The 26767-nt window shown below is 34.4% G+C and overlaps 1 protein-coding gene across 4 annotated transcripts in view; it reads left to right on the forward strand.

Annotated features, from left to right (window-relative positions):
• Positions 1-26767, forward strand: part of ZNF292 (zinc finger protein 292) — a 99354-nt gene that overhangs the window by 62957 nt on the left and 9630 nt on the right. For all 4 annotated transcript variants that reach the window (XM_072736899.1, XM_072736904.1, XM_025983865.2 and 1 more), the window contains 3 exons: positions 10512-10714; positions 17038-17174; positions 19451-19592. In XM_072736899.1, coding sequence (XP_072593000.1) covers positions 10512-10714; positions 17038-17174; positions 19451-19592 — 482 coding nt within the window. The remainder of the gene's footprint in view (positions 1-10511; positions 10715-17037; positions 17175-19450; positions 19593-26767) is intronic.

The following is a 26767-nucleotide window of genomic DNA, read 5'->3' on the forward strand; positions in this document are numbered from 1 at the left end:
TTCCAGGATTCCATCCAGGATACCACATTACATTTAGTCGTCATGTCTTCTTAGGCTCCTCTTGGCTGTGACAATTTTTCAGACTTTCCTTGTTTTTGATGACCTTGACAGTTTTGAGGAATACTGGTCAGGTATTTTGTAGAATGTCCCTTAATTGGGAGTTGTCTGATGTTGCTCTCATGATTAGAATTGGGCTTACGGATTTGGGGAGGAAGATAACAGAGGTAAAATGCCATTTTTACCACATCATATCAAGGGTACATACTGTCCGCATGACTTCTCACTATTGATGTTAACTTTGATGACCTGGCAGAGGTAGTATGTCAGGTTTCTCCATTTTAAAGTTACTCTTTTTCTCCTTTTCCATATGGTATTCTTTGGAAGGAAGTTGCTACATGCAGCCCACACTTAAGAGGTGGAAATTTAAGCCCTACCTCCTTGAGGGGTGAAGTGTCTACACAGATTATTTGAAATTTATAGAGATTTGTCTTTTCCCCGTTTATTCAGTCATTTACTTATATCAGTATGGACTAATGGAAATTCATTTTATACTTTGGTCATAATCCAAAACTACTTTATTTACTTTGTTGCTCAAATTGTCCCAGCTTTGGCCATTGGGAACTCTCTGATTTCACTTTTTTTTTTTTTTTTTAATTTTTTTTTATTTATTTATGATAGTCACAGAGAGAGAGAGAGGCAGAGACACAGGCAGAGGGAGAAGCAGGCTCCATGCACCGGGAGCCTGACGTGGGATTCGATCCCGGGTCTCCAGGATCGCGCCCCGGGCCAAAGGCAGGCGCCAAACCGCTGCGCCACCCAGGGATCCCACTGATTTCACTTTTGTATCCCTTTATACCTGTCATTATGGGTTGTTTTTTATTTGGGTACTTTCTTGATTTTTGGCAATATAAAGTACTCTAGCTTATTTTACATATTTCCTGCCCTACTTCTAGAATCAAGAGCCTTTGTTCTTTTTTCTTGGAGACCAGTGTTAGAAACCAAGACCTGGTAATTGGGTGTGTTTATTGCTACTAAAGTGACATTGTTTCTAGGGTATCACTGCTTCTAGGAACACTCAACAGATAAAGCAAGAAAATATATGTAGGTATACTAATCTATGTATAGATACATCTATACATATTTCCATATATAATGAGCTGTATTTATATAAAACTAAATATGAGAGTTCGTACTAATGTTTTCTAGTCTAATCCATACTGAAAGAATCATTCAAGTCTTCTGGCTTATCTATAACCTCTCACTTCAACAGAGTGTTATATAATTGGAATCATGCAATAATATAGCCTGTTCAGACTGACCTAGTATCACTGGCCATCAGTCTTAGTATACATGTATAGTGGTTTCAGAATTGATAACTTACACCTCTGTGGAAAACAACTTTATTGATTAGAATACAATGCTATGTACAATTTCTAATAGACTCTACTCATCCAGAGTTGGTTAGGTGAGCACTTTATTTCCCTGCCTCTTTCAGTGAAGTTCTTTCATAATATTTATAATACAGTGGGGTTTTTATTTTTTGGGGGGGTTTTGGGGTTTTTTTGTGTTTTTTTTTTTTTTTTTTTTTTTTTGCCATATTCTTCATTTCATCCTGGGCTTCCCCAACCTCCTAAATAAAATTTGCATACTTTAAGATTCCTTCTTTGTGCTGTAAGGTTCTAGAGGTTTTGACAAATGCATAGTACCATATATCTACCATTATAGTATCATACAGAATAGATTCACTGCCATAAAAAAAATCAACATCTTCACCTGTTGAACCCTTTCCTGAACACCTGATAACTACTGATTTATTTACCATCTCTATAGTTTTGCCTTTTCGAGACTGTCATATAATGATACAGCCTTTTGGTCTAGTTTCTTTTACTTGGCAGTATGCATTTAACATTTACCTATGTCTTGAATACTTTAACAACTCATTTCTTTTTATTGCTGAATAGTATTCCATGATAATATATGTGGCATGAATGTACCAGTTTCTGTATCCATTTACCTATTAAAAGACATCTTGGTTGCTACCATTTCTGTTTATGAATAAAACTACTATAAACATTTGTCTGCAAGTTTTGGGGAGAACATAAGTTTCACAGGAGTTGAGTAAATACTAGGGATAAGATTGTTAGATCATATGTAAGACTGTTTTGCTTTGTAAGAAACTGCCAAACTGTTCTCTTAAGTGGTTATACCATTCTTCACTCTCACAGCGATGAATGAGAATTCATGTTGCTCTAGACCCTCATTGGTAATTGGGATTACCTATTTTGGGAATTGTAGCCATTCTAATAGGTGTGTAGTAATATCACATTTTTGTTTTAATTAGCATTTCTGTAATGATATAAAATACTGAACATTCTTTTCATATGCGTATTTGCCATCTGTATATATTTGGTGAGGCATCCCTTTAGATTTTTGTTCCCTGTTTTTAAAATAAGGTTGTTTGTTTTCTTATTGTTAAATTTTATCAGTTCTTTGTATATTTTGGATATGAATCCTTTATCAGATACAAATTTTGCAAATACATTCTTCTAGTCTGTGGTTCATCCTTTTCCTTAACAGTGTCTTTCACAGAGCAGAAAATTAAAATTTTAATGAAGTCCAGCTTAGGAATTTTTTTCTTTTGTGGGTCATGCCTTTGATGCTTTATCAAAAATCTCATTACCACTATGTGAACTATACTGAAAAAAAATAAAATAAAATAAAATAAAATAAAATAAAATAAAATAAAATAAAATAAAATAAATAAAAATAGCAATACATACATACATACTCATTCATTACATAACCTAGAGTTCCATAGATTTCTTTCATAATTTCATTTATCTCTTACAGTTCCACATTTTACATTTGGGTCTCTGATATATATTGAGATAATTTTTGTGACAACTGTAACCTAATTTATGTTTATTGAATCTGTCTTGGCTCTGAATGCTCACATATCCTCTGAATGATCACAAGCCATGTTTTTAATGTAATTAATTGTGAGACTTTTATTCAGGATTACATCTATTACTCAGCCCCATTTTGAAAATTAGGTTTTCCCATCTATTTCCATTTGCTCCATTGTTCATTCTGCCCCTTTAAATCTAAAGCTTATTAACAAAACCACCGTTAGAGGAATTCTCCTTTTTCTCTGTCAGGAGACAGAGATTATTTATTTGATTATTTATATCAAACCCAAGGAACCATCTTTTCTCCAGAAGATACCCACCTCTGCCGATTTGATTGTCCTCAGTATTTTTGGTGAGCTCTAGGGGTCATCTTGGGTTCTAGCTTTAATAACATTTTGCATAGGTTAGAACCTAACACTCATGATGCATGCATCCTTGGTCCTCAGCCTGCTTTCTGTTTTGTACATGATGTCATCTTACAATATAAACTTTGTGAGACCTTTCTATTACAATCACACTGAATTTCTTCACCCCTTTCCTTATACTTCTATATTGGGATAATTTGCAGTTGTACAATTCACATTTTTGTTAGCTTACCCATCCTTTCTTGAATCTTAAGCCCTGCTGTCCTTCCCCCCCCCAAAACCCTTTTTTTTTCCAAAGGAAATTTCTGAAGCTTAAGCTTTCCCACAGTACTTATAAATCTTTAAGAATTTTGTGAGAAAATAAATCTTTATTTCAGTAATAAACTTTGCATTTAAAAGCGAAGGTGGATAAGTTCTCTGGTTTATCACATGTTAGTATACATAAGATGTAATATTTTGAAGGGAGGGGAGATAGAAGGTGAGAGCAGGTGATAACTCATTCTTTCCAGGTAAATAGGATGAGGTCAGATCTGATTGCATGCAGCTGCATTTACTTTCAGATGGTAAATCTTTAATTACTATACTGATACTTTTTTGATACTTTTGGTATATTTTTTGTGTATGTATATGTAGCTTTACGTGTCTATACAGAGAATGCCTGTATAGGCATTCTCTCCTTACCTCCCCACCCCCCACTCCTTACCTCCCCCACCCCCACTTGTGCCCTTGCTCACTTTCTCTCTCTCTGTGTGTCAAATAAATAAATCTTAAAAAAAAAATCACTTCTAAATTAGACTTTACTTACGTATAACCCTTAAATTATCAGGATAGTGACTGGATAGAATTAAGCTGATAGAATTTAACTGTAGTAAGCCTGTGAAAGTGTTTGCTCCCATTTTACACTGATGACATATTTGTATTTAACATTAATTATACTCTATTATATAATTAAATAAAAATATAGTGACCCCAAATTTTCATTTTTACTAAAAATGATTTTAAAATAAAATACACTCAATCGTTTCTTAAAACATCTTGAAGCATTCTGTTTTAATGAGTTTGTTTTATAATAATTTATATATATATATATATAAATATGTCAGTTTTTTATTTTTAGATTTTATTTATTTATTCATGAGAGACACAGAGAGAGGCACAGACATAGGCAGGAGAAGCAGCAGGCTCCTCATGGAGAGCCTGATGTGGGGACTCAATCCCAGGACTCCAGGAACATGCCCCGAACCAAAGGCAGACGCTCAACCACTGAGCCATCCAGGCACCCCATGTCAACTTAATTAATGCAAAGGTCATAATGAAATTTTAATTCGCACAAAAATTTTAGGTTCACCTATGGTGTATGGATTTTTTTTTTTGTCTTTTAAAAATTCTGTTTCACAGCAGTCAAGTCAGAAAATCTGTTATCATAAAGTTTTACCATAATCAGGTAATAAAGTTTCAGATTTAACGCAAAAGGAAGCAACATGATTTAAGACATTCTGAAATCTTTTAAGTAAAAGATTCTGTTTGTTATAAATGTAATGTATTCCCTCAAGAAAGGGTTGAGGGATAGGGCAAAGATTAAGACTATCTCTAATTGGTAATTTGGACATGAAATATAGATTCCCAGAGGAGTGGTTCTCAATCCTGGCTATGCTTAAACCACCTATAGAGTTTTTAGGCATTTCAAGGCTGGAGGTCTACCTCAGACCAGAGTCTCTGGGTGTCAGCCACAGGCATTAGTATTTTTAAGAAGATCAACCTAATTGTACAACCATAGTTAAGAACTGCTTATCTACAGCTTGAAGTATTCTATTTTTATTAAATTTCTAAATATGAAATTTTTGTGATTAACAGTGCTGCAGTGATTTTTGATTGTGGTAAAAAACATACCTTTTTTTTTTTAAAAGATTTTATTTATTTATTTATTCATGAGAGACAGAGAGAGAGAGGCAGAGAGATAGGCAGAGGGAGAAGCAGGCTCCATGCAGGAAGCCTGACATGGGACTCGATCCCAGGACTCCAGGATCACACCCTGGACTGAAGGTGGCGCTAAACCATTGAGAGCCACCCAGGCTGCCCAACACATACCATTTTTAAGTGTAAAAGTTCAGTAGTGTTAAATATATTCATATTGTTATAAAATGTATCTCCAGAACTTTTCATGTTGCAAAATTAAAATTCTGTAACAGTTTTTTTTTTTAATTTTATTTATTTGAGAGAGAGAGAGAGAGAGAGTGCACACACAGTGGAAAGGGCAGAGGGAGAGGGACCGGCAGCGTCCCGCTGAACATGGAGCCTGACACAGTGCTCCGTCCCAAGACCCTGAGATTATGACCTGAGCTGAAGTTAGATGCTTGACTAAGCTGCCTAGTCTCTCCAACATTTTTTAAAATTCTGTAACAATTTAGTTTCAACTCCTTCTACCACAAGTCTCTCAGCCCCTGGTTAACCATCATTTTACTTTTGGTTTCTATGACAGATTACTTTAGTTACTTTTATAAGTAGGATTATATTGTATTTACCTTTTTGTGACTGGCTTATTTCACTTAGCATAATGTTCTTATTGTCAAGGATCATCCATATTATAGCATATCCCAGGATTTCCTTTTTTGAGAGTGAATAATATTCCATTGCATGGATATACCACATATATGTATTTATCTGTTGGCGGACGTTGGGATTGCTTCTACTTCTTGGCTCTTGTAGGTAGTACTGTCATGAACCTGAGGGTGCATATGTGTATCACTTGAGGACCCTCCTTTCAGTTCTCTTATGTACATAACCCAGATGTGGTTGAATCATATGGTAGATAGTTCTATTTTTCACTTTTTGAAGAGCTTCCAGATTGTTTTCCATAGAAGTTGTACCATTTTACAGTCCCATCAACAGTGCACAAAGCTTCCAGTTTCTCCACATCCTCACCAGCACTTATTTTCTGGGCTTGTTAGCATTTGTTTTGTTTGTTTATAATAACTATTCTAATGGACATGAAGTAATATCTCATTGTTTTGATTTCATTTCTATGATGATTAGTTTGGTGTCTTTTCATGTGTTGAATGTATATCATCTTTGGAGAAATGTCTGTTAAAATCCTTTGTCCAACTTTTTAATAGGACTATTTGATTTCTTATTGTTGAGCTGTAAGTATTCTTTTTTTAAAAGTATTCTTTATATAGATATTAACCCCTCATCAGGTATATGATTTGCACATATTTTCTCCCATTATGTAGGTTGCCTTTTCACTCTGTTGGTTCTGTCGTTTGATGCATAAAAATTAGGTTTGATGTAGTTCCAGTTGTCTGTTTTTGTTTTTATTGTCATCTTGATGTCATCCAATAAGTTCTTGCCAATTCCAGTGTCTTCAAGCTTATCCCCTTTGTTTTCTCTAGGAGTTTTATAGTTTTGGGTCTTAAATTTAGATCTTTAATCCATTTTGAGTTGAATTTTTATATGGTATACGGTGAATGTCCAACTTCATTCTTTTGCATGTGAACGTGAGTTTTTCAAGCACCATTTGTTGAAGAGACTGTCCATTTCTCATTGAGTGATTTTTGGCATTCTTGTCGAAGATCATATGACCATATATGTGAAGATTTATTTCTGGCCTTTTTGCTCTGTTGCATTGCCTATGTCTGTCTATATGCTAGTACCACTATGTTTTGATTACTGTAGCTTTATATATATTATTTTGAAGTAAGGAAGTGGGACACCTCAAACTTTGTTCTTTTTCAAAATTGTTTTGCCTATCAGGAGTTCTTTGAGATTTAATGTGAATTTTAGAATAAATTTTTCTTCTTAGTTTCCTTTTCAGGTTGTTCATTGTTAGTGTATAAAAATTGACCTTATTTTTATATTTTGATTATTGTATCCTGTAACTTTGCTAAAGTCATTTATTCTAATAGTTTTTTTGTGGAATTTTTAGGGTTTCCTACAAATAAGGTCATGTCATTTGCAGTCAGATTATTTGACTACTTCTTTTCCAATTTGGATGCATTTTCTTTCTTGCCCAAATGCTGAATTGTTTTTAAGAGGAAATACAAATTGTATTTTTAAAAAAGGAATAGTTGATGGAGATTCAGGTAGGCCGTGGTAAAAATTTTAGAATTTACTCTTTGAAGGCAAAGGGAAAGCATTGGAGGATTTTAACTTAGGAGAAGACAATCAAGTCTGTTGTACTTTAAAAAAAAAAAAAAAGAAAGAAATCGGGTCTTAGTAGAAATGTGATGGTATAAGAGTGGATGCAGATGACTAGCAGAATGCTACAAAGTGGAGGAGTGGGTGAATGAATGGCAGGAGGAGAGACGGGAAAAAGTGAATGGGATGGAGTATTTAGGCAATAAGCAGTGACAAAATTAGGTGGTGGGCTGAATGTGTGTGTGAGAAGGAAGCACGAGAGGGCACTTTTAAGGAAACTGTTAGGTTCTTTGCTTGAGCACAACTAAGTGAATTGAGATAACATACTGTGGGATAGAGATTTCTGTATGCAATTTCAGATGCTTGTTAGAGATGTTGTCTATACCTTGCCCAGTAAATAAGTTGACTCCACTTTGAGGGAAATCTAGGACCTAGTTAACCTAAGCTTTGGTATATAGGATGCTCATTTAATATTTGTGTAATGATTTATCACAAAAATTCAACTTATATATTGTAAATATTTAATTATCTTTAATGTGGAAACTAGTATTTTTTACTATTATGTAAGTGGCATTCTATGAAGAGAAGCCATTCTTTCTTAATTGAACTGACTATATATTGATTTACATTGTGATATTATGTCATCCAGCTCTCTTGTTAGGCTCGAAGGTAGTAAAAGCTGCTTTTCTGTTCAAGTCCATAAATATAGAGAGAATAGATTAAAAAGCTACACACAAGTAAAATTCAAGATATTTTTATTTTTCTGGGATGGGAGTGGGAAAAGCAAGGTGTAGAGCATGAGATGTGGTGTGACTAGCTACTCAAGGATATTATAATGCTATAAGAAAAAACATGTTCTAGATAGGAGAGCAGTAAAAAGATATAAAGGGATGGGAAGTGGAAGCAATGCAGTAGAAATGGAAAAAGCTAGGGGAGAGGTTCAGCAGGTTCTGATTGAGTATTAAAATATAATCTACTTTTGATCCCTGTCAATCCTGAGCTTCAGAATGCATGATTATTTTCCTTTAAAATAATGCTACTTCATAGCTCGTTACTGCTATAAAGTGCCAATCTAATTAGAAGTAGTCACATTTACTGTGAATTTGGTTTTCTTATCCCACCACTATATTAAGCTGGAAGTCAAAAGACACATTATTCTGGTCCTGGTTCTGTCATTAACTGGCTTTATGATCCTAGGAAGTTACTTACTTTCTGTGAGCCTCAGTTTACTCATCTGCCAAATGATGGAGCTGGACAAAATTATCTGTAAAGTCCCTTCTGCTCTAATAGTCTATATTTCTTTGGAATCAATTTTGCACTAAGTGTGGCAGTGGTTTCCCATCATTAAAAAAGAAAAAATATCTATGTTTTTGAAATCTTATGTTAACATATATTCTATATATTGAATTAGCTCAAAAATTATTTTGCACAATTTGTCATTCTAATTTATGTGTTGCTATTTAAGATTTTTAGGTACTATTTCATGTTCTACTCAGTGTCATCAGTTTTACTAAATACTTTTGCCACCTTTAAATAATATCTTTGCCACGATCCTCAGAATTTGTTGATTACAAGTTTTAGTGGGAGTATTTTAAATAATTCTCAGACTTTGTATTGCTGGATTTTTCCTTTAAAGAGAATTATTGTATTAGGAAACTAAAGGTGTTTTTTAAGTCTATGACCTATTTATAGCCAGAACTTTAACTCTTTTTTTTTTTTTTACGTTTATTTAGAATCTTTACTGATTTTTGGTTTGGCAGTAAACTAAATGGTGAAAAGATATTTGCAATATAATTTTCCCAGTGGGATCATGTGATACTAAAAACAATAATAAAAGTAATGTCCTGTATATGTAAGATTAGAGGCAACACAGAGTTATGCACTTAATTTTATTTATGTGTTCAATCTTTATACTTTTTGATTTAGTTTAATATGGCAGAGTGTAGAATAGAATGAAGAGTGGCAGGTATAAAGGTCTAGAAAAGGATGGAATTTGGGATCCTGTGTCAAATTATACGCTCATGGTTTTAATACTGAGGAGCCATGGTTATACTGTCTCAGAGAAGAATCTCTTCACCATGAAATACAGTGCAGTTAGATCCAAAAAATAAAAGTACAAGAGGGTAGTAAAGGCTATTTAAAGAAGGAAGAATATCTCTCATTCTCCATCCTTTAATCCACACATTACTTGCTAGACATGTTTTCCAGTTTGTTCATAAGTAGACAAATTCTGTGTTTTATTTAGAATATTTAAAAATTATATTACTAAAAGCCTTCCAAAGGTTTCAGGCTAGCCATAGTAAATTTTTAAACATTTCTCATTCTGGTACAGAAAACAGAAGTTTAAATTTGCACTTGTTAAAACTTAAACTCCTTCACAAATACAAAAAATAAAAATTCTTATTTGTAGTTGATCAAACAAGTAGTAGGAAATTCAAAGAGTTGAACAGACTAGACATGTATTATGTGTAAGTGGGTCTTAAGCAAATGTTGAGGTTTATCAGTTCCTGTTTTAAAAATTTCAAACCTGCAGAAGTTTCATCAGACTTTCTTGAACCACTTATTTATTTTCTGTAGATAATTAATTTGTTCTAAAACACCTATTAAAGCAAAATAGACTTCACTTTTGTAACATGAAAAATACATCATCAGTATTGAACACAATATTAGTTGAGTCTCATCTTCTAAAATACCCAAACATTCTTTTGTGATTACCCATGTAAGTGTGTAATGCCCCAGTACAGCAGATTTGCAGGGATACTAACTTCTGATATTCAAGAATAAATGCTGTAGGGAAAAGAATTAGTGTAATAGCATGGGCTATTAGAAATCAATGCAAAATTACTTTTATCATATAAAAGTTAATTCACCTCAATCTAAGTGGGTAAAAATATTTAATGCACCTTTTAAAAGTTAGCAGTATAAACTCCTTTTGCTTTATAAAGTCAAGTATTTTATAATAGCATGACAGTAATAGAAAATCACAAAGAAAAAAGAGTATTATTAGTTCCTGTGCTTTAAAAAAGATATTCCTTTTAAGTATTTGTATTGCAAATGAATTATTACCAAATGTTAATAATCTATTATGTCTTGTTTTTTAAAGTGAATGAATTTTTAGCTTTTGAGGGTCCCATCTTGTTGGATATGAGAATTAAACATCTAATCAAAACCAATCAGTTAAGTCAAGCAACTGCTCTAGCAAAGCTGTGTTCTGACCATCCAGAGATTGGTACAAAAGGTAGTTTTAAGCAAACTTACCTTGTTTGTCTTTGTACATCATCACCAAATGAAAAGTTAATCGAAGAGGTGAGTATGTTTTCTTTTGTTAGTAATTATTTTTAAAAGTGAAGAAATTAATTTTCAATTAGATTAGAATGTCTTTGACGACTCTTTCTCTTAGATAGTGAGGGACTGTTGTCAATCTTAAATTTTAGTATGCTCTTGGGTAGTGATTCTAAGAAGCTTTCAAAGTTATATGTAAACTGATTTCACCTAGCTTCTGTTTTAAATTGAATCTTTTTCCTGCTGTGGTTAAATTATGGGAAGATGGGAGTAGCTTAACAATTAAGTAGGGTGTTTTTATTTGTTAGCAGTTGGGCCTTACCTTTCATTTTACCTGACTTCAAGATACTTGTAGATCTTTCTAACTGGCTAATTTAAGTAACTAGAATTTACATGACTTCCTCCTAAAAATATGTTCTCTGTTTTATACACATGCATAATGTACTCAAAAACATATATTCCTAGGGAGCAGTCATATATATAGATAAGTATATATATTAAGATCAAAATTTTATTTGCATATTTAATATAAAACTTTATTTCCTCTGTGAGACATAATTTTTTTTTTTTTAGTTTGGCATAAAGCATAGTATTTATGTATTTGTTTTATACTACAGAATTTTGAGATAGAATCATGGTCCAAATGGGAATTTGCATTTTGAAGGACTCATAATTCCAAAATGAAGTTGGAGACAGGGTAGGAAAATTAAAAGTTGTTGATCAAGAAACAGGGAATATGCATTTAAATAATTTAGGTAAAGCTGTAATGTGTTGAACAGCATTGATTGAGCATTTAATGCGTACAAGTGTCTTGTATCTCTAACTATCTTTCAACTCCAGAGCAATAGAGAGAGGAGAAGAAAATGACTATAGATACCCTTAAAGATGTGTAACGGGAAGAATTGAGATACAAAGCTCTGACAATTAACAGAGCTTGCAGTCAGCTGAGTAGACAGATACAGACAGCTGAATGCTCAGATGAGGTTAGAGGTTGTAATTATAGTATTAATTGTGTGATTTTTAAAATTTATTTATTTATTTGAGAATAGAAAAAGAGGAGGAAGATGGTAGGTAGGCTTGGGCCAGGATTAGAAATAAGGTTATTGTGGATGGTGAAGATAATGAGGGTTCTGGGAAGAGTGATGTCTGGGAATTTTTAGGCTAGGTAGAATAGAGCCCAAGGTTGTAGCCTAAGAAATTATATCATTAGTTTGGACATTGGCTAAATCAGAGGGGTTTTTTTTTCCTTTATTTCTCTTTTTATCTCAGATAATTGGCAATTTAGTCTTTGTATATCAGAGCAAAACAGGAGATTGAAGTTTTCTTATTAGTTCAGAATAGCTATGTAGACAGTTAAATTGGCAGACATAAAGTTTCTTGAGATAGCTTTTGAAATGTTTTCAACAATTTTTCTAAAATTCCTAAATTATTGTGTTACTCCCACATCTTAGATATTTTTCAGCTCCTTAGTAAAGCTTTAATCATCAGTTCATTCCTTTCCCTTATGTCAATCTGTCCGTCCATCCTCCCTTTGGCAGTTTTTTATTAAGTGAATGATGTGTGCTATCTAAGCACTGGGGGGGTTAAATGTGAGTTAAAGCATAAGTCTTGGCCTAAAGAAGCCTGACTTCTAATAGGAAACTATCTAAACGTTGGATCACTAGATTAGCTCTGAAGTCCCTGTTTGAAGGTTGGAGACTGTGAATTTGTAGTAGTATCTAGGAAAACAAAGTGAGCAGTGTCCTAGTATCTTATAGATTCAGTATTTTATTGGTTGTGTCATTAAAGTAAACATAGAATTTAAAAGTAAAATCCTCTTACTCTGTAACCATTACTTATCCATTTAATACTCCCCCAAGTAATCATTCAGTTTGAAATTTGATATATAACCTTTCTGATATTTTTCTATGCACATATATTTTTCTATGCATATATACACATATATGCACATATATTTTTCATACATATATACACCCTGACCGCTGGTCACTTTTCTCCCATTTATTATGAACATCTTTTCATATCATTCCATATAAATCAACTCATTCTTTCTCATGGCTGCATAATTCCATAGTATGGATTTGTAATATCTTTAATCAGACTAAGGGACATTTAAATGGTTTCCTTATATATACATCCTTTCATTCTTGTCAGGGATACACTGCTAATAGGGCAAATTTCTGGAAGCAGAATTGCTGGATCAAGGAGTCTACAGATTTTAAATTAATAGATAGGGCCATACTACTATCCAAAAAAGATAGATTATGCCAATTTATACTCCCATAAACAATATATGAAATTTCCTCTTTCCTAATACTGGAGATTATTTGTCTTAAATTTTTGATAGCCTGAGAGTTAAAAAAAAATAGCTCATGATTTGATTTTATGTTTCCTTAGTATGAGAAGTTTATCACTTAAGTTCTTTTTTATTTTTTTTTTAAAGATTTTAAAGATTTTACTTCTTTATGTGAGAGAGAAAAGGCATGAGCAGGGGGAGGGGCAGAGGAAGAAGCAGGTTCCCCTCTGAGCAGGGAGCCTGATGCAGGGCTCAGTCCCAGGACCTGGGATCATGACCCAAGCTGAAGGCAGATGCTTAACTTGCTGAGCTACCCACACGCCCCAAGATTTATTTATTTATTTATGAGAGAGAGCATGCCTGCCCATGAGAGAGCTAGTGGGGGTGGGGGGAGCAGAAGGAGAGAATCTTTCAAGCAGACTCCCTGCTGAGCACAGAGCCCACAGGGGAAGTCCAGGGGGGCTGGATCCCAGGACCCATGAGATTATAACCTGAGTCAAAACTCAGAGTTGGACAGTCAAACAACTGAGCCACACAGGATCCTCTAAGTTCCTTTTTAGATGGAACTCAATTTTATGTGATTAGAGCCAATACATTTTATTTTTTTAAAGATTTTATTTGTTTGAGAGAGAAAGAGCATGAGTGGAGGGAATGGGACAGAGGAGAAGAGAAGCAGCCTTCTCCCTGAGCAGGGACCTTGATGCAGGGCTCAGTCCCAGGACCCAGAGATCATGACCTGAGCCAAAGGCAGATGCTTAACCAACTGAGCCACCCAGGCAGCCCCCTCAATACATTTTAAAAGTATACTTGGCAGTCATACATAAAATCCTGATGAAGTGCTCTATATATTTTGAACACCTGGCATAAAAAGCCATTTTATTTTTTTATTATTTATTATTTTTTTGGAATTTTTTAAAGGTTTTATTTATTTACTCATGAGAAATACACAGAGAGAGAGAGAGAGAGAGAGAGAGAGAGACAGGCAGAGGGAGAAGCAGGCTCCACGCAAGGAGTCCGATGTGGGACTCGATCCCAGGACTCCAGGATCACGCCCTGTACTGAAGGCGGTGCTAAACCGCTGAGCCACCCGGACTGCCCTAAAAAGCCATTTTAAAACTTAAAATGATTTTTCTGCTTTACAGAGGGAGTTAGCATAATATGCTTTTACAGATCATTCTGATTTTAAAAATTTATTCACAGTTCTAAATTTTCTGGTATTTAAATTTTTGCTGGTTTTTCAAAGCAATAGAGAAAAGATGTTTACGATAGATGGTCACTATTTAGATAAATACTGGTAATTCCTACTTTATGCTGCCTTGGATTTTAAAAAAATAATTCTTGTTTATTGATACTTATATTTGACTTGTATTTCACTTTTATGGTTTGAATTCAGCCATCCATTAGTTTAATTATGTTTTTATTTTCCCTGCCATTCTTTTTAGTGTCCTATTTTTTTCAAGAGGACCATCTAGTGGCAAGCCAGGGAAATGAAGGCTATGAAATACACACTAAAAAGTATTTTCCTAGTATAACTATAATAAAAAGTGAGATTTTCTGTATTATTGAATATGACAAATGTTTCAGTTGATATGTTGTATATATGTGAAATATGGAGAGGTTATTTTACACACAAATATATATTTCCAGTTACTAAGTGTAAGTTAATAATGTAGGTAATGTCATTGGGAAAATGAATTTCCTTGTAGGTAATGTATGCATTTTACATCATTTGAGCATTCAAGAAGAGTGGCTTAGGTTTTAGAACAACAACAAATGACCAGATTCAAAACAAATCAGACTTTCAGGATATAAGATTTTTTTATTGGGGATCCCTGGGTGGCTCAGCGGTTTCGCGCCTGCCTTTGGCCCAGGGCATGATCCTGGAGTCCCGGGATCGAGTCCCGCGTTGGGCTCCCGGCATGGAGCCTTGCGTCTCCCTCTGCCTGTGTCTCTGCCTCTCTCTCTCTTTCTATGTCTATTATGAATACATTTTTTAAAAAATCTTTAAAAAATATTTTTTATTAAACCTGAACATGTAAACAATCAATATTTAGCAGTAAAGGGCCTCATTCTAGAAAGAGCACAGACTTGGAAGCTCCACTTGGGTTGAAATCTTAACTGCCACTAATTAAGCATGTGACTTTGATCAAGAACTTAACCTCTCTGAACCTTATGTCTAAAAAGTTAATAGTATCTACCGGGCCAGCCATTTTGCTGGTTAGCAATGCTATTTCTGAAGAAGCTGGGACTCATAAATAAGTAGTAGCTGCTATGACAGTTATCATCAACATGAAAAAATAAAACTTAATGGGTTGACTTCTAAAAAGATTTGCATGTGTGTACCAGGGTATCTGTTTAAAGTTAACACAGCTTGCATTAAAGATAATATGATGAAATGGAAAGCATGAGTGTTTAATGTCAATTAGACAAAATTTGATTTGTAGCTCTGCCACTTGATTAACTATTGCAACTTGGGCAAATCACATAATTTCTTTGAGCCCCATATTCATTGTATATAAAATGTTAATGACTATACCTACCTAGGAGAAAATTTATGATTAAATAATAAAATATATCTGATAAAGTAATGTAGATATTTGAAAATATTTATTGTGTAATTATATATTGTTCAGCCCTTTGTTTGTTTGTTTAAATGGGGTCGCTTATAGATAAAGATTTGTTAGAAAGAGTCAGATGGAGTAGTAGTGGAAAGAGCACTGCACCAGGGAGTTCCAGGACTCAGATTTCAGTCTTAACTCTGCCACTAACTTCATCATTCCCGTGAGGAATCATTGTTAAACGCACAGACTCAGAGTTGGGTCTTTTCTTGTTTTAGAGTTTTCTAGCTCAACTTAATGTATACAGTGAAACCTTTGAATCTATCCTCATGCAGCTTTTATCCTCCTCAAAGATCAACCTTAAGATTATCCTCATTTAAACACTTTTTTAATATTTATTTATTCATGAGAGACGCTGAGAGGCAGAGAAACAGGCAGAGGGAGAAGTAGGGTCCCTGCAAGGAGCCCCGTGTGGGACTTGATCCCAGGACCCAGGGTAACCACCTAAGCTGAAGGCAGATGCCCAACCACTGAGCCACCGAAGTGCCTCTCATTTAGACACTTGTTCAGTCCTAAACACATTACCTTTTAAACATACACTTTTCCTGTACTCAAAAGTTGATCAGGCGAGATAGAAGATCAACAAGGAGGAGGGGTATGGTTATCTCTTTAGTACTTGGGTGCCAATGGTCTGTATTGGTCTTCAATTTTTTTTGCCATTTGTCAGTTATACCATGTTGGAATTAATCTTTTTATTTTGTGGAACACCAGTGATTTGTGATCCTATGTTGTTTGCCATATCTTTGTATTACAGCAAATGCTTGTAGAGATCTGTTTACGTAGTAAATCATTGTATTGTGGTAGTAAATTTTAATTTTTCAAAAAATAAGCAATAGATGTAAGTGTGTAATTAAATGAAGAAGTTGCCTTCATCTAGGTTATACTTATGCATGCATGACTGTTGACAGGCTTTGAGATGGAATGAATTTGTATGAAAAGAAAAATAATGGAGATTTATAGAACACTGAGGTGAGCTTAATTTAAAGGTGGTATAAACTGCATAAAATGTTTCATAGTATACTTTTTTCCCTCAGATGAGTAGACACTTTATTAGTCTATATTCAATAGACTTGTCTGTGTCTTTCTGCTGATTCTAATGCTTTTTAAATTACCAGTTAAAAGGGGGAAAAGTACAACTTTTCTTTTTCAGTATCATAGACCTGATTAATGGGTAGAGGGTGCTTATAATTAACCTTAGCTATTTCATATAAATACTTATAAAGTTCATGAAAATAGTTGGTTCTCTGACCTGAAGAAAGATTACTTCTTCACTGTAGCCCAGTAATGACAAAGTATGAATTGATAGTATGAATTAATGAGGTTTTACTGATAAAAATGATCTGTAAATATCCAGTGAAGATTTTAAAGTATATTATTATATATCTTAATAATAAAACCATTTTATGGCATTTTCTATATCCTTTTTTCTGTAGATTTCAGAAGTTGATTGCAAAGATGCACTAGAAATGATCTGTAACTTAGAATCTGAGGGTGATGAAAAAAGTGCTCTTGTCTTATGTACCGCATTTTTGTCACGTCAGCTCCAACAAGGAGACATGTACTGTGCTTGGTGAGTTGGTTTTATTTTGTAAATAAAAGCTTGTTAAATAAGAATACCAGCGAGGTTGTGAGAATTCAGAGAGCTTAAGAACATATTTTTTAATCTTTCAAAGTCTTAAAACAAAAAGCTTATTTTCAGTTATTAAATACTGTGCAAACTGATTATCGTTCATGTTATAACTTTAAATTTTTTTATATTAAGGACCACACAACTCCATAGTATAACAGTAATCACTGTGTTATTAATAATGATCTGGAAATTTTTAGATGTTAGAAGATGAAAGAAAGGTTTATTTTGTCTAATGCCACAATTTTTTTCATATGTGTTTCAGTCTGTGATTGAATGTGTATATATTTTCCTCTGCATATTGCACACTTTTAACTGTATAATTAGCTGCTAGTGATTTACGTATGGAAATATAGTTCATTTTACGTCTGTGAGACATTCTACTTCACTAACTTCTTGAGTACACATTTCTTTATATGGTACATTTTCAAGTGTGCCTAGCCTGTTATATATGTATAATATTTGGAGCATACAACTAATAGAGATATTGGCCTCAACTGACTCAAAAAAATCTTAAGATTAGTTGTAAATCAATGTGTTAGCTAAAACTGACTTTTATCTGGTCATTGAACAGCATTATTAGTCTTCAGTGTTGTGTGATACTGGAAACAAAATTTAGTTTACAATTTTCTGACACTTAAGGATTTCTATGAAATGAAATGACATACAAATGCCATGAATATAGGACAGGCAAGCTAAATAAATGTGCAATTAAAGAAGAATAAAGTTCATAATTATAAAGGTTTTCTGAGCAGTTGAGTGTTTTGTTACGAAGGGAAAATCGTATCTGCAGTACAGAGAGGATGTAAAAGGTGGGTAGAAGAATTCTGAAGGGAAAATAAGAAACATGCATTTACTCAGGAAAAGTAGATTTTCCATTAATATAAATATTAGAAGTGACTAAAAATGAACTCTTATATTGCTTTTTAAAAAAAGCAGCAAAGTCCGGATTTCATATCAACAAAGGCAATCTATTATAAGCCTTTAAATAGGAGGACAAAATAGAAATTTGTCTTTAAGAAATGCTGTTTAATACAAGTACTTGAGAACAGATTGGGGTCTGAACAGTGAGACAGTTGGGGGAAAAAGTGGTAGGACAGAGTTGAGCTAGGAAAGTCAACTAGAAAACCAATTAACAGTCCAACTGGGAAGTTATGAAGGCTTCCTTATGGATATGGGATGGGGTGAAAAAAATGTTAAAGATAACAGTCTTTAGGATAGTAGAAAGCAGAGTTCGATAGGGTCAGTGATAATGATACATTAAATTACAAAGATGGTGAACTGGAAAGGATGTTAATAATCTTTTTCATATATTAAGTTTCAGGTTTGTTTCAGGTTTCAAAAGAGATCAAAGTGGAGAAGTCTTATAAAGAACTAGAGAGGTGAAAGTGGTCAAGACTGGAGAGAGAGATTTTGAATATATAGGTTAAAATCCAGTAAATGGACAAGTTATTCAAGTGGGTGGTCAAGGGGCAGAGTTCCTAGGAGTACAAACTAAGGAAATAATAGTAGGAAAGGCTTGTATTGAGGAGAATACTTGGTGAAAAAAGTTGAAGCAAGAAAGATGATTTTTGGAGGACAGAAGAGAAATAGGATGATAGGTAAAAGAGAGGAAAAGTCATCATTTCAGTAGGATTATTTTTCTGTGAAAAATATACTCTAGTTGCATTTGAAATAAATTTTAAAATTCATTTTTCAAAGTTTCTTTTATTCACTAATTTGACAGAAATTAGTTAAATTTCTTTTGAGTTCTGTGTTATTGTTAACATTTATCTAATAAATTTAATCGACCAATTGGTCAATTTTCAATTTAAGGTAGAAGGTAAAATTAAATGCTTTTACCTGTATTTTATATAAATACACCATTGATCTATATATGCATTTTATACATACACACATTTTGTACTTTATTACATAAAGTTCAGATGTGGCTCAGTTACTGTTTATATTAACTTGTTTAAATGAGAGGTGCTTTACTAATAATTGGCAGTACTCACTGACATTGAAAAATATTAATAAAATGATTAATCATTTCTTGATTTTATTTAGTCTCTAAAAGTTGATATATATTTTATATTTAATAATCAAATTTAAACTTAATTTCCACATGTAGAATTAGAATCTAAAACTAGTTTTAAATTCAAATATAATGACTGGACCAACATAGTCCATGATTATTACATTACTGCTTCAATTTATTTTTTATACTTTTTTTTTAGGGAACTCACTCTCTTTTGGAGTAAATTACAGCAAAGAGTAGAACCATCTATACAAGTGTACCTAGAAAGATGTCGGCAACTTTCTTTGTTAACCAAGACGGTATATCACATTTTCTTCCTGATTAAAGTTATTAATTCAGAGGTAAGAATAATTGAGCTATTTTTTCTTAATTTAAGATATATTCATTATCTTTAATAAAAAACTATTATTTTGGCACCTCTTCCAGTGATTTTTGTTATTTCATTTAGAGTTTTGAACATTGCTTTTTTTTTTTTATTAGTCTTAATAGGTATTTGATACAGAAAAACTTACAAATGCAAATGGGGGCTTACTCTTGACCTGAAGAAAAGTAATACACATACTCTGGTATTTTATCATTCTACAATTTTTACTTCTAGGTGTTATGCTATTTTGATAATTTGTAGAAATTTAGAAAGTATAAAGAAAAATATAGAGATAGCTTCTGTTGCTAGCTGTCTGGCAAATTACATTATCTAAAAATCCTTCTTCCATAAAATGCCCCAAAATAATTGATGAAATAAACATTTTGATGTATCTGATATTGTAAGAATGTTAGGGGAAATCCATAGGCTCAAAATGAGGAGGAACTTAAAAACTGGAGCAGAAAGCTTGAGCTGTTGCTGGGTCTTTCCTGGTGGATATTGGGATATGTTACTAATTAGAGTGAGGAGTTTGCACATGGGGATGGGAGGTAGCTTTATGGGGATAAGAGATAAGATCTTAGGACCTCTCAAGTTGGGGAGTTGGAGCTGAGCTTTCTGTCTGCCTGCCCTACCTGTGAAGTCCTTTAATTTCATTGAAAAACTAGACTAGAAAATACTACTTTAAATACAGATAGATGGGCAGCCCAGGTGGCTCATTGGTTTAGCACCGCCTTCAGCCCAGGGCGTGATCCTGGAGACCTGGATTCGAGTCCCACATCAGGCTCCCTACATGGAGCCTGCTTCTCCCTCTGCCTGTGTCTCTGCCTCTCTCTCTCTTTCTCTCACTCTCTCTCTCTCTGTATCTCATGAATAAATAAATAAAATATTTTTTAAAAAAAATACAGATAGATGATAGGGAACCCTGTGCATGTCCTACTGGGCTGTGGGTCAGACAAGGATAAATGTTTCCCTTAAGAAGTTATAACCATAGGTCTACCCTCACACAGATTTGGGATCTAAATTTACCCTATCTATATAGTCCAGAAATCCCCATGCCAAGTAACATTTAAGAAGGTAAGGGTGGAGTACTGGGCAGGTAACACCTGGCAGAAGCAAATGCAGAACTTCTTTAGAGGGACATAGCCTCAATGCAGCATTCTCAGGTAAAGCTCTCCTTAAGATGAGTTCATGATCAGGGTTTACAGAACATGAAGCAGCTTGTCATGAGGGAATTTTGGCAGAGAAAAATAACAATAGGATTAAACATGCAAGGATAGACACTATAAATTACATATATTTAAAGACGTAAATAAATTTAACCAAGATTTATAAAGCAGGCGCGCCTGGGTGGCTCAGTTAAGCATCTGCCTTCGGCTCAGGTCATGATCACCAGGTGCTTAGATCAAGCCCCATGTTGGACTCCCTGCCCATCAGGGAACTTGCTTCTCTCTCTCTCTCTGCCCTCTGTCTGCTTATGCTCTTTCTCTTGCTCTCTTTCTCTCAAATACAATCTTTTAAAAAAAAAAAAGTTTCATAAAGCATATGAAACAAAGTGACACAAATGAATGTCAGTAGACAAAAAGAATAGAATTATTTGCCTAACACTTTAAATAACACAGTTGTGGAAAATTCTATAAAATACATATATTTAAAGACCTAAAGTTAAGAATTAAAACATGAGAAAGAAAGATACTATCAAAACAACCAAGCAGATTTTAAAGAGTCCAAAGAACTTTTAGGAATAAACAATCATTGAAATGGAAGACACTTAATAAGTAGATTAAGCAGATTAGATACAACTCAACAGGAAAGTGATAGCAGAGGTTGCATATTCATTTTTATTTATTATCTAAATTGGAATCCAAGTTTTACAGAATTAATTTATTTTCTTATAGTAACCCTTGTAGTAATGCAGTGGGTTTCCATTTTAAATGTACACAGAAGGTATTTTCCAGAGTTGCTACCATTGCATAGAATGGGGTGCCAAACAGCATTTAAGGAATCCTTAAGACAGAGATGTAGCATGATAAGTATTTTTTTTTTTTAAGGTCTGTTTATTGAAGACAGAGAAAGAGAGAAGGAGCACATGAGCTGGGAGTAGGGGAGGCAGATGTAGAGGGAGAGAAAAAATAATCTTGATCACACAAACCTGCATTCATGATCTGAGCCAAAATGAAGAGTCAGACATTTAACTGACTCAGCCACCCAGGATCCCCAAGAGATATTTTTTAATTCACATGTAATTGCTTCTTTTTTTTTTTAAGGAAAGACCAAAAGATAATCTCCTGTCCCCCTTTAAAGGTAACTTTTAAAATCTGTAGTTGGTAGGACACCTGGGTGGCTCAGCGGTTGAGGGTCTGCCTTTGGCTCAGGGTGTGATCCCAGTCCCAGGATCGAGTCCCACATCAGGCTCCCTGCGAGGAGCTTGCTTCTCCCTCTCTGTGTGTCTCTACCTCTCTGTCTCTCATGAATAAATAAATAAAATCTTTAAAAAAAAATGTGTAGTTGGTCAATAAATCTTACATATATCGTCATTTTTTTCTCCTGAAATAATTTCTTTTCAGGAATAAAGAATAAGAGTCAGTTCATCTCCATTCTAGTTTTTGTCTGTCTGGCTCTTATCCTGATTTTTCATCTTATATATTGTAGTGTTGCAGTTTTAAAAAGGTAAACTTAATAGTAAGTTTCTTAAAAAATTACTGTGCAATTTTGGGGCGCCTGGGTGGCTCTGTCAGCTAGGCATCTGCCTTCAGCTCAGGTCATAAGGCCAAGGTCTGGGATCAAGCCCTGCATCTGGCTCTCTGCTCTGTGGGGAGCCTGCTTCTCCTCCCACTACCCCTGCCTATGTTCTCTCGCTCTGTCAAATAAATAAAATCTTTTTAAAAAAATTACTGTGTAGTTTTAAAATATAGGTTGTGCCACTGCTTTATGTCTGACTTGAAGAGCAGTATAGCGCAGTGGAAGGAGCTTGAAACTAGAAGCCAGACAAATTAAATATAAATCTTGAGTTTCTGTTGACCATGTGGTAACTAACCACTTTGTATTTCATTTTTAAATAAGATTAAAAATGAATATCAGAAGACAAATAGAATAGGATAATTCTATTATTCTAGATAGGTAAAAGTGACTCTCCTCCCTCAACCTTATACCCTATTCATAAGGAGATTGTGTTAGAGAGGGAAAAAACTTGGACAAGAGCTATACTGTCCATTATGGTAGCCAGTAGCCACATTTTAGGTGCTTAGTAGCTCCATGTGATTAATGACTACCATATTGAATAGCATACAGAACACTTCATCATCATAGACAGTTCTGTTGAATAGAGCCTTTCCAAAGAGACTTTGGGGTCAGAAGTAAAAGCACATAAAAAAGTGGTTAAAAGCATGAATAATAGCTTAGAAAGTTGGGCCAGGAGAGCTCACCTATTAACAAGAGTAACTTGCAACTTGCTAATTAATTACTCTGCTCCAAAAATCTGGTTTCCCGTTGCATAAAATTTTTCCCCTTTGGTTTTTACTTTATGAAAAATGATCAGGCATAGGTTTTATCTTAAAACTAGAATCATAGGGGCAGGTGTGTGGCTCAGTTGGTTAGGCATCTGACTCTTGATTTCAGCTCCAGTTGTGATCTCAGTAAGAAAGAGCCATGCATTGGGCTCTGAGCACAGCTGGAAGTCTGCTTGAGATTCTTTCCCTCTGTCTCTAGTCCTGCTGGTGTCTGTGTATTCACAGTCTCTCTCAAATAAATATTTAAAACAACAACCCTAAAATCATAGATTTTTTTGTTTGTTTTAGGACTAAAAGAGACCTTAAAGTTAATGCTGTAATGACTAGGTTCTAGTATAACTCCTTATCTTTCACGTCATATAATTTAGTCTCAAGGTTAGTGGTTTGGGTTAACTGGTGGCCCTTTTTCAAAATTCCAGGAGCTGTTGAAGACTATTAATTGGCCATTTTATTCTGCGTTTTCCTAGACTCTTGACATTAAAAGGTTGAAAAGTATTGCTCTGCCCTTTAGGCTTTCATAGTCTATTAATGGGGAGACACACACAGAGTTGCAATATGGTATGGGTCTTTCTGTTATGGTGGAGTGCTAAGACTCCTGTGGGAGCACAGTGCCTAGTATAAAGTAGGTGCTGAATGAATAAGAGAGGTGGGCCATCTAACCCTCTTGTCTGTTTTGACTCTGAGTAATAGCCAGAGTGGGAGGGTAAAAAGTGTTCCTATTACTAGAAAAAGCATGGGAAGTGGTGTAAAGAAAAAACTTTTTCTCCTCTATTCTCTTCTCACTGAATACTTCTGGTCATCAAATATGTGGAGAATTTTCTCCACATCGAGGAGATACCTGATTCTGTGGACACCAGCTGGGTATCCTACAGCTTAACTCAAGTCCGACACTATTTACCTGGAGATAGCACAATTGCACAAGAGTGCCACATACACACCCCTTCAGATACCACTCACAAGTCCAGTTTGTCTTCATCTGTAATTCTGACCAACTGGCTAAAATCAGAAGTTCCCACAACCTCCTCTTCAGATTTGATTAATTTCCTAAAATGACTCACAGAATTCAGGAAGACAGTTTACCTACTAGATTACTGGTTTTATGAAAGGATACAACTCTGGAAGAACTAGATGGAAGATATGCCTAGGACAATGGGCAAGCTGCTGTCTCAGATCTCCACCTGTTCACCAGTGCAGAATGTCCCTGAACCCCGTTCTTTTTGGGTTTTTATGGAGGCTTTCCATTACATGGGCATAGTTGATTAAATCTTCAGCCACCATTGACGATTGATTCAGACCCCAGCTTTTCTCCCTTCCTTGGGGTTGGAGATGGGGCTGGGGACGGGGGCAAGAGCTGAAAGTTCCAACCCTGTAATCACAGGTTTGTTCCCCTATCAGCCCTCATCCGGTGGTTATCTAGGGGCTTTCCAAAAATTGCCTCATTAACATAAACTCCTTTGTGGTTAAAAGGGCCTTATTAATAACAACACCTGTTTCACAGTTTAAGGCTCTAGCTATTTCAGGAGCTGGCAACAAAAGATGCCCTTATAGCTCTTCACAGAAAATTACAAAGGTTTTAGGAGCTCTGTGCTGGAAACCCTGGATGAAAACCAAAATATGTATGTATTTCTTATTATATCACAAAATCACAAGTGATACCAAGACAAATGAGAGAATGGGATATTTGAGGAATTACAGTTAGTTGAGTTTACCTGGCATATACTTGGGTAGGTAGGGCAAAAGATAAAAGATGGGTCTAGACCAGATGAGGCATAGGTAAAGACTGTGAAGCCCTGTTTATATTCCCCATTAAGAGTATATTTAACTCTAAAGTAGAAAAGTGGCCATTTAATAATTTTAAAGCAGGTTAAGACATCATGCTATGTGTGGATAGAGGAGGGCTGAATAGGATGTACATGGGGGAACTAATCAGTCTGTAAACCTCAGGTAGCTTTGGGTCAAGGACATTAGGCAGTCAGAGGAAAGGAACAGAAAAGTGGGGGGGTACCAAAGATAAAACCTTATATTTTTCAGAAGGTTGCCTCATATTGGATCATTGTCATTGGGGGGTGAGTCTCTATTCCTGCTCTGAATTTTTAGCAATTAGCTTTCTTCTGCTCCTATCACTCTTAAATTCAAGCTGGTCTTGTCAATACTTTTACTTTAATTTATGAATGAAGTAGATTTTTATAGGCTAATTGTTTAATCACATATTTATGGGAAATTATGAATTCAAACTCATTTTTTAAAATACTTTATATAACTAATTTATGATTTGAATTATCACCTATAAACAATTTTTAATCATGCACAAAGATGAAAAACTTACAAGAATAAAATTTTGTCATTTTATTGGCATTACTTAAGATTTCACATTTAATTACAACAGTAAGATGTTTTTAAAGCAATTTATTCAAATTAATTTGTCCTTAATGAGTTGAGATGCACTCTTGAATCTAGTAGCCAACTGTATTAGAATAGAACTATTTATTGAGTTTCTCTCCAAAATAATTTTAGTTGCATTTTCTAAGCAATAAGTAGAATTTTTGAATCTGCTTTTGTTCTTTATAAAGAGATCAACATTCACTTGACAAAGAATAGTTACAGTCATCTTCCTCAAGGCAGATGTCTTTCGTCCACAAAATCTGTTTCCTGGATCCTTTCTTAAGTCATTTCTTTCTCTGTCATCCTTTTTCAGAATTCTTATCCTATACATATTTACTAGTCCTTCTGATATGTGTCTTCATTATCACTTCAGATCATCTTTATGGTTGACTTGACTTTTGATTTCTCCAAGACCTCCTCTCTCTAATATGAATCTTTTCTCACCACATGTCTTTTTTGTTTCCTTCATGTTCTAACAGACAAGTGGCCTGATTATCCATTATTAGTGGTAGCCCCTAAGGCATGTAACAGAGGTGCAGATGTTTTATTGTAAAAGTTTTCTGGCTCCCATTTATCTCAAAATAGTATAAAATAACTCTACAGGTTTGACGTAAAAGCTAGAGACAACCGTATGGTTCTACCTCTTTCCCTGTTGTCCTTTCTTGTCACTTTTAAAAATAGGTCTCATATTCTATTCTTGTCCATTTGCTTCTTGGTCTTTGTGCCCTTGTTTCTCCTAAAGTTAAAGCCAATTTAGTATTCTTCCCTCACTTTCCTATTGGCCTACAAACCTAAGTTGCTTTTTCAGTAAAATATTTTAATTCCTTCTTAGCCTATGGAAATATAGACCCTATCAGCTTTTTTTTTTCTTTTTTTCTTTTTTTGCTTATTTCTTTCCTGCTTTTTGATTCTGTATAACACTCCATTTCAATGAATATGGCCACATCTTATAGCTGCCTTATTTCTTATATTTATGTTCTCTTAGTCCTTTTAAAATCCATTTTTATCTCTTCACTACAAATATCTTCAAAATTACTCTTACTTTTCTTATTGGTATCTTATAATAACAGTTCAAGATGCTAATTCAAAAGGAAAAACACTGTGTCTCCTTCTAGTTTTTAAGATGGTTCAACAATGTGGTAGGTGATTGGGCATTCAGCCAACATATGATAGGACTAGAATCTCCCTTATAAAGGATCAAATAACTTTATTCTGTTAAAAGTGAAAATCTCCTTTCATTACTAGTCTTAGGAAATATGGGGAT

The sequence above is a fragment of the Vulpes vulpes genome, chromosome 1 (assembly GCF_048418805.1).
Source record: "Vulpes vulpes isolate BD-2025 chromosome 1, VulVul3, whole genome shotgun sequence".
NCBI classification, from domain to species: Eukaryota; Metazoa; Chordata; class Mammalia; order Carnivora; family Canidae; genus Vulpes; species Vulpes vulpes.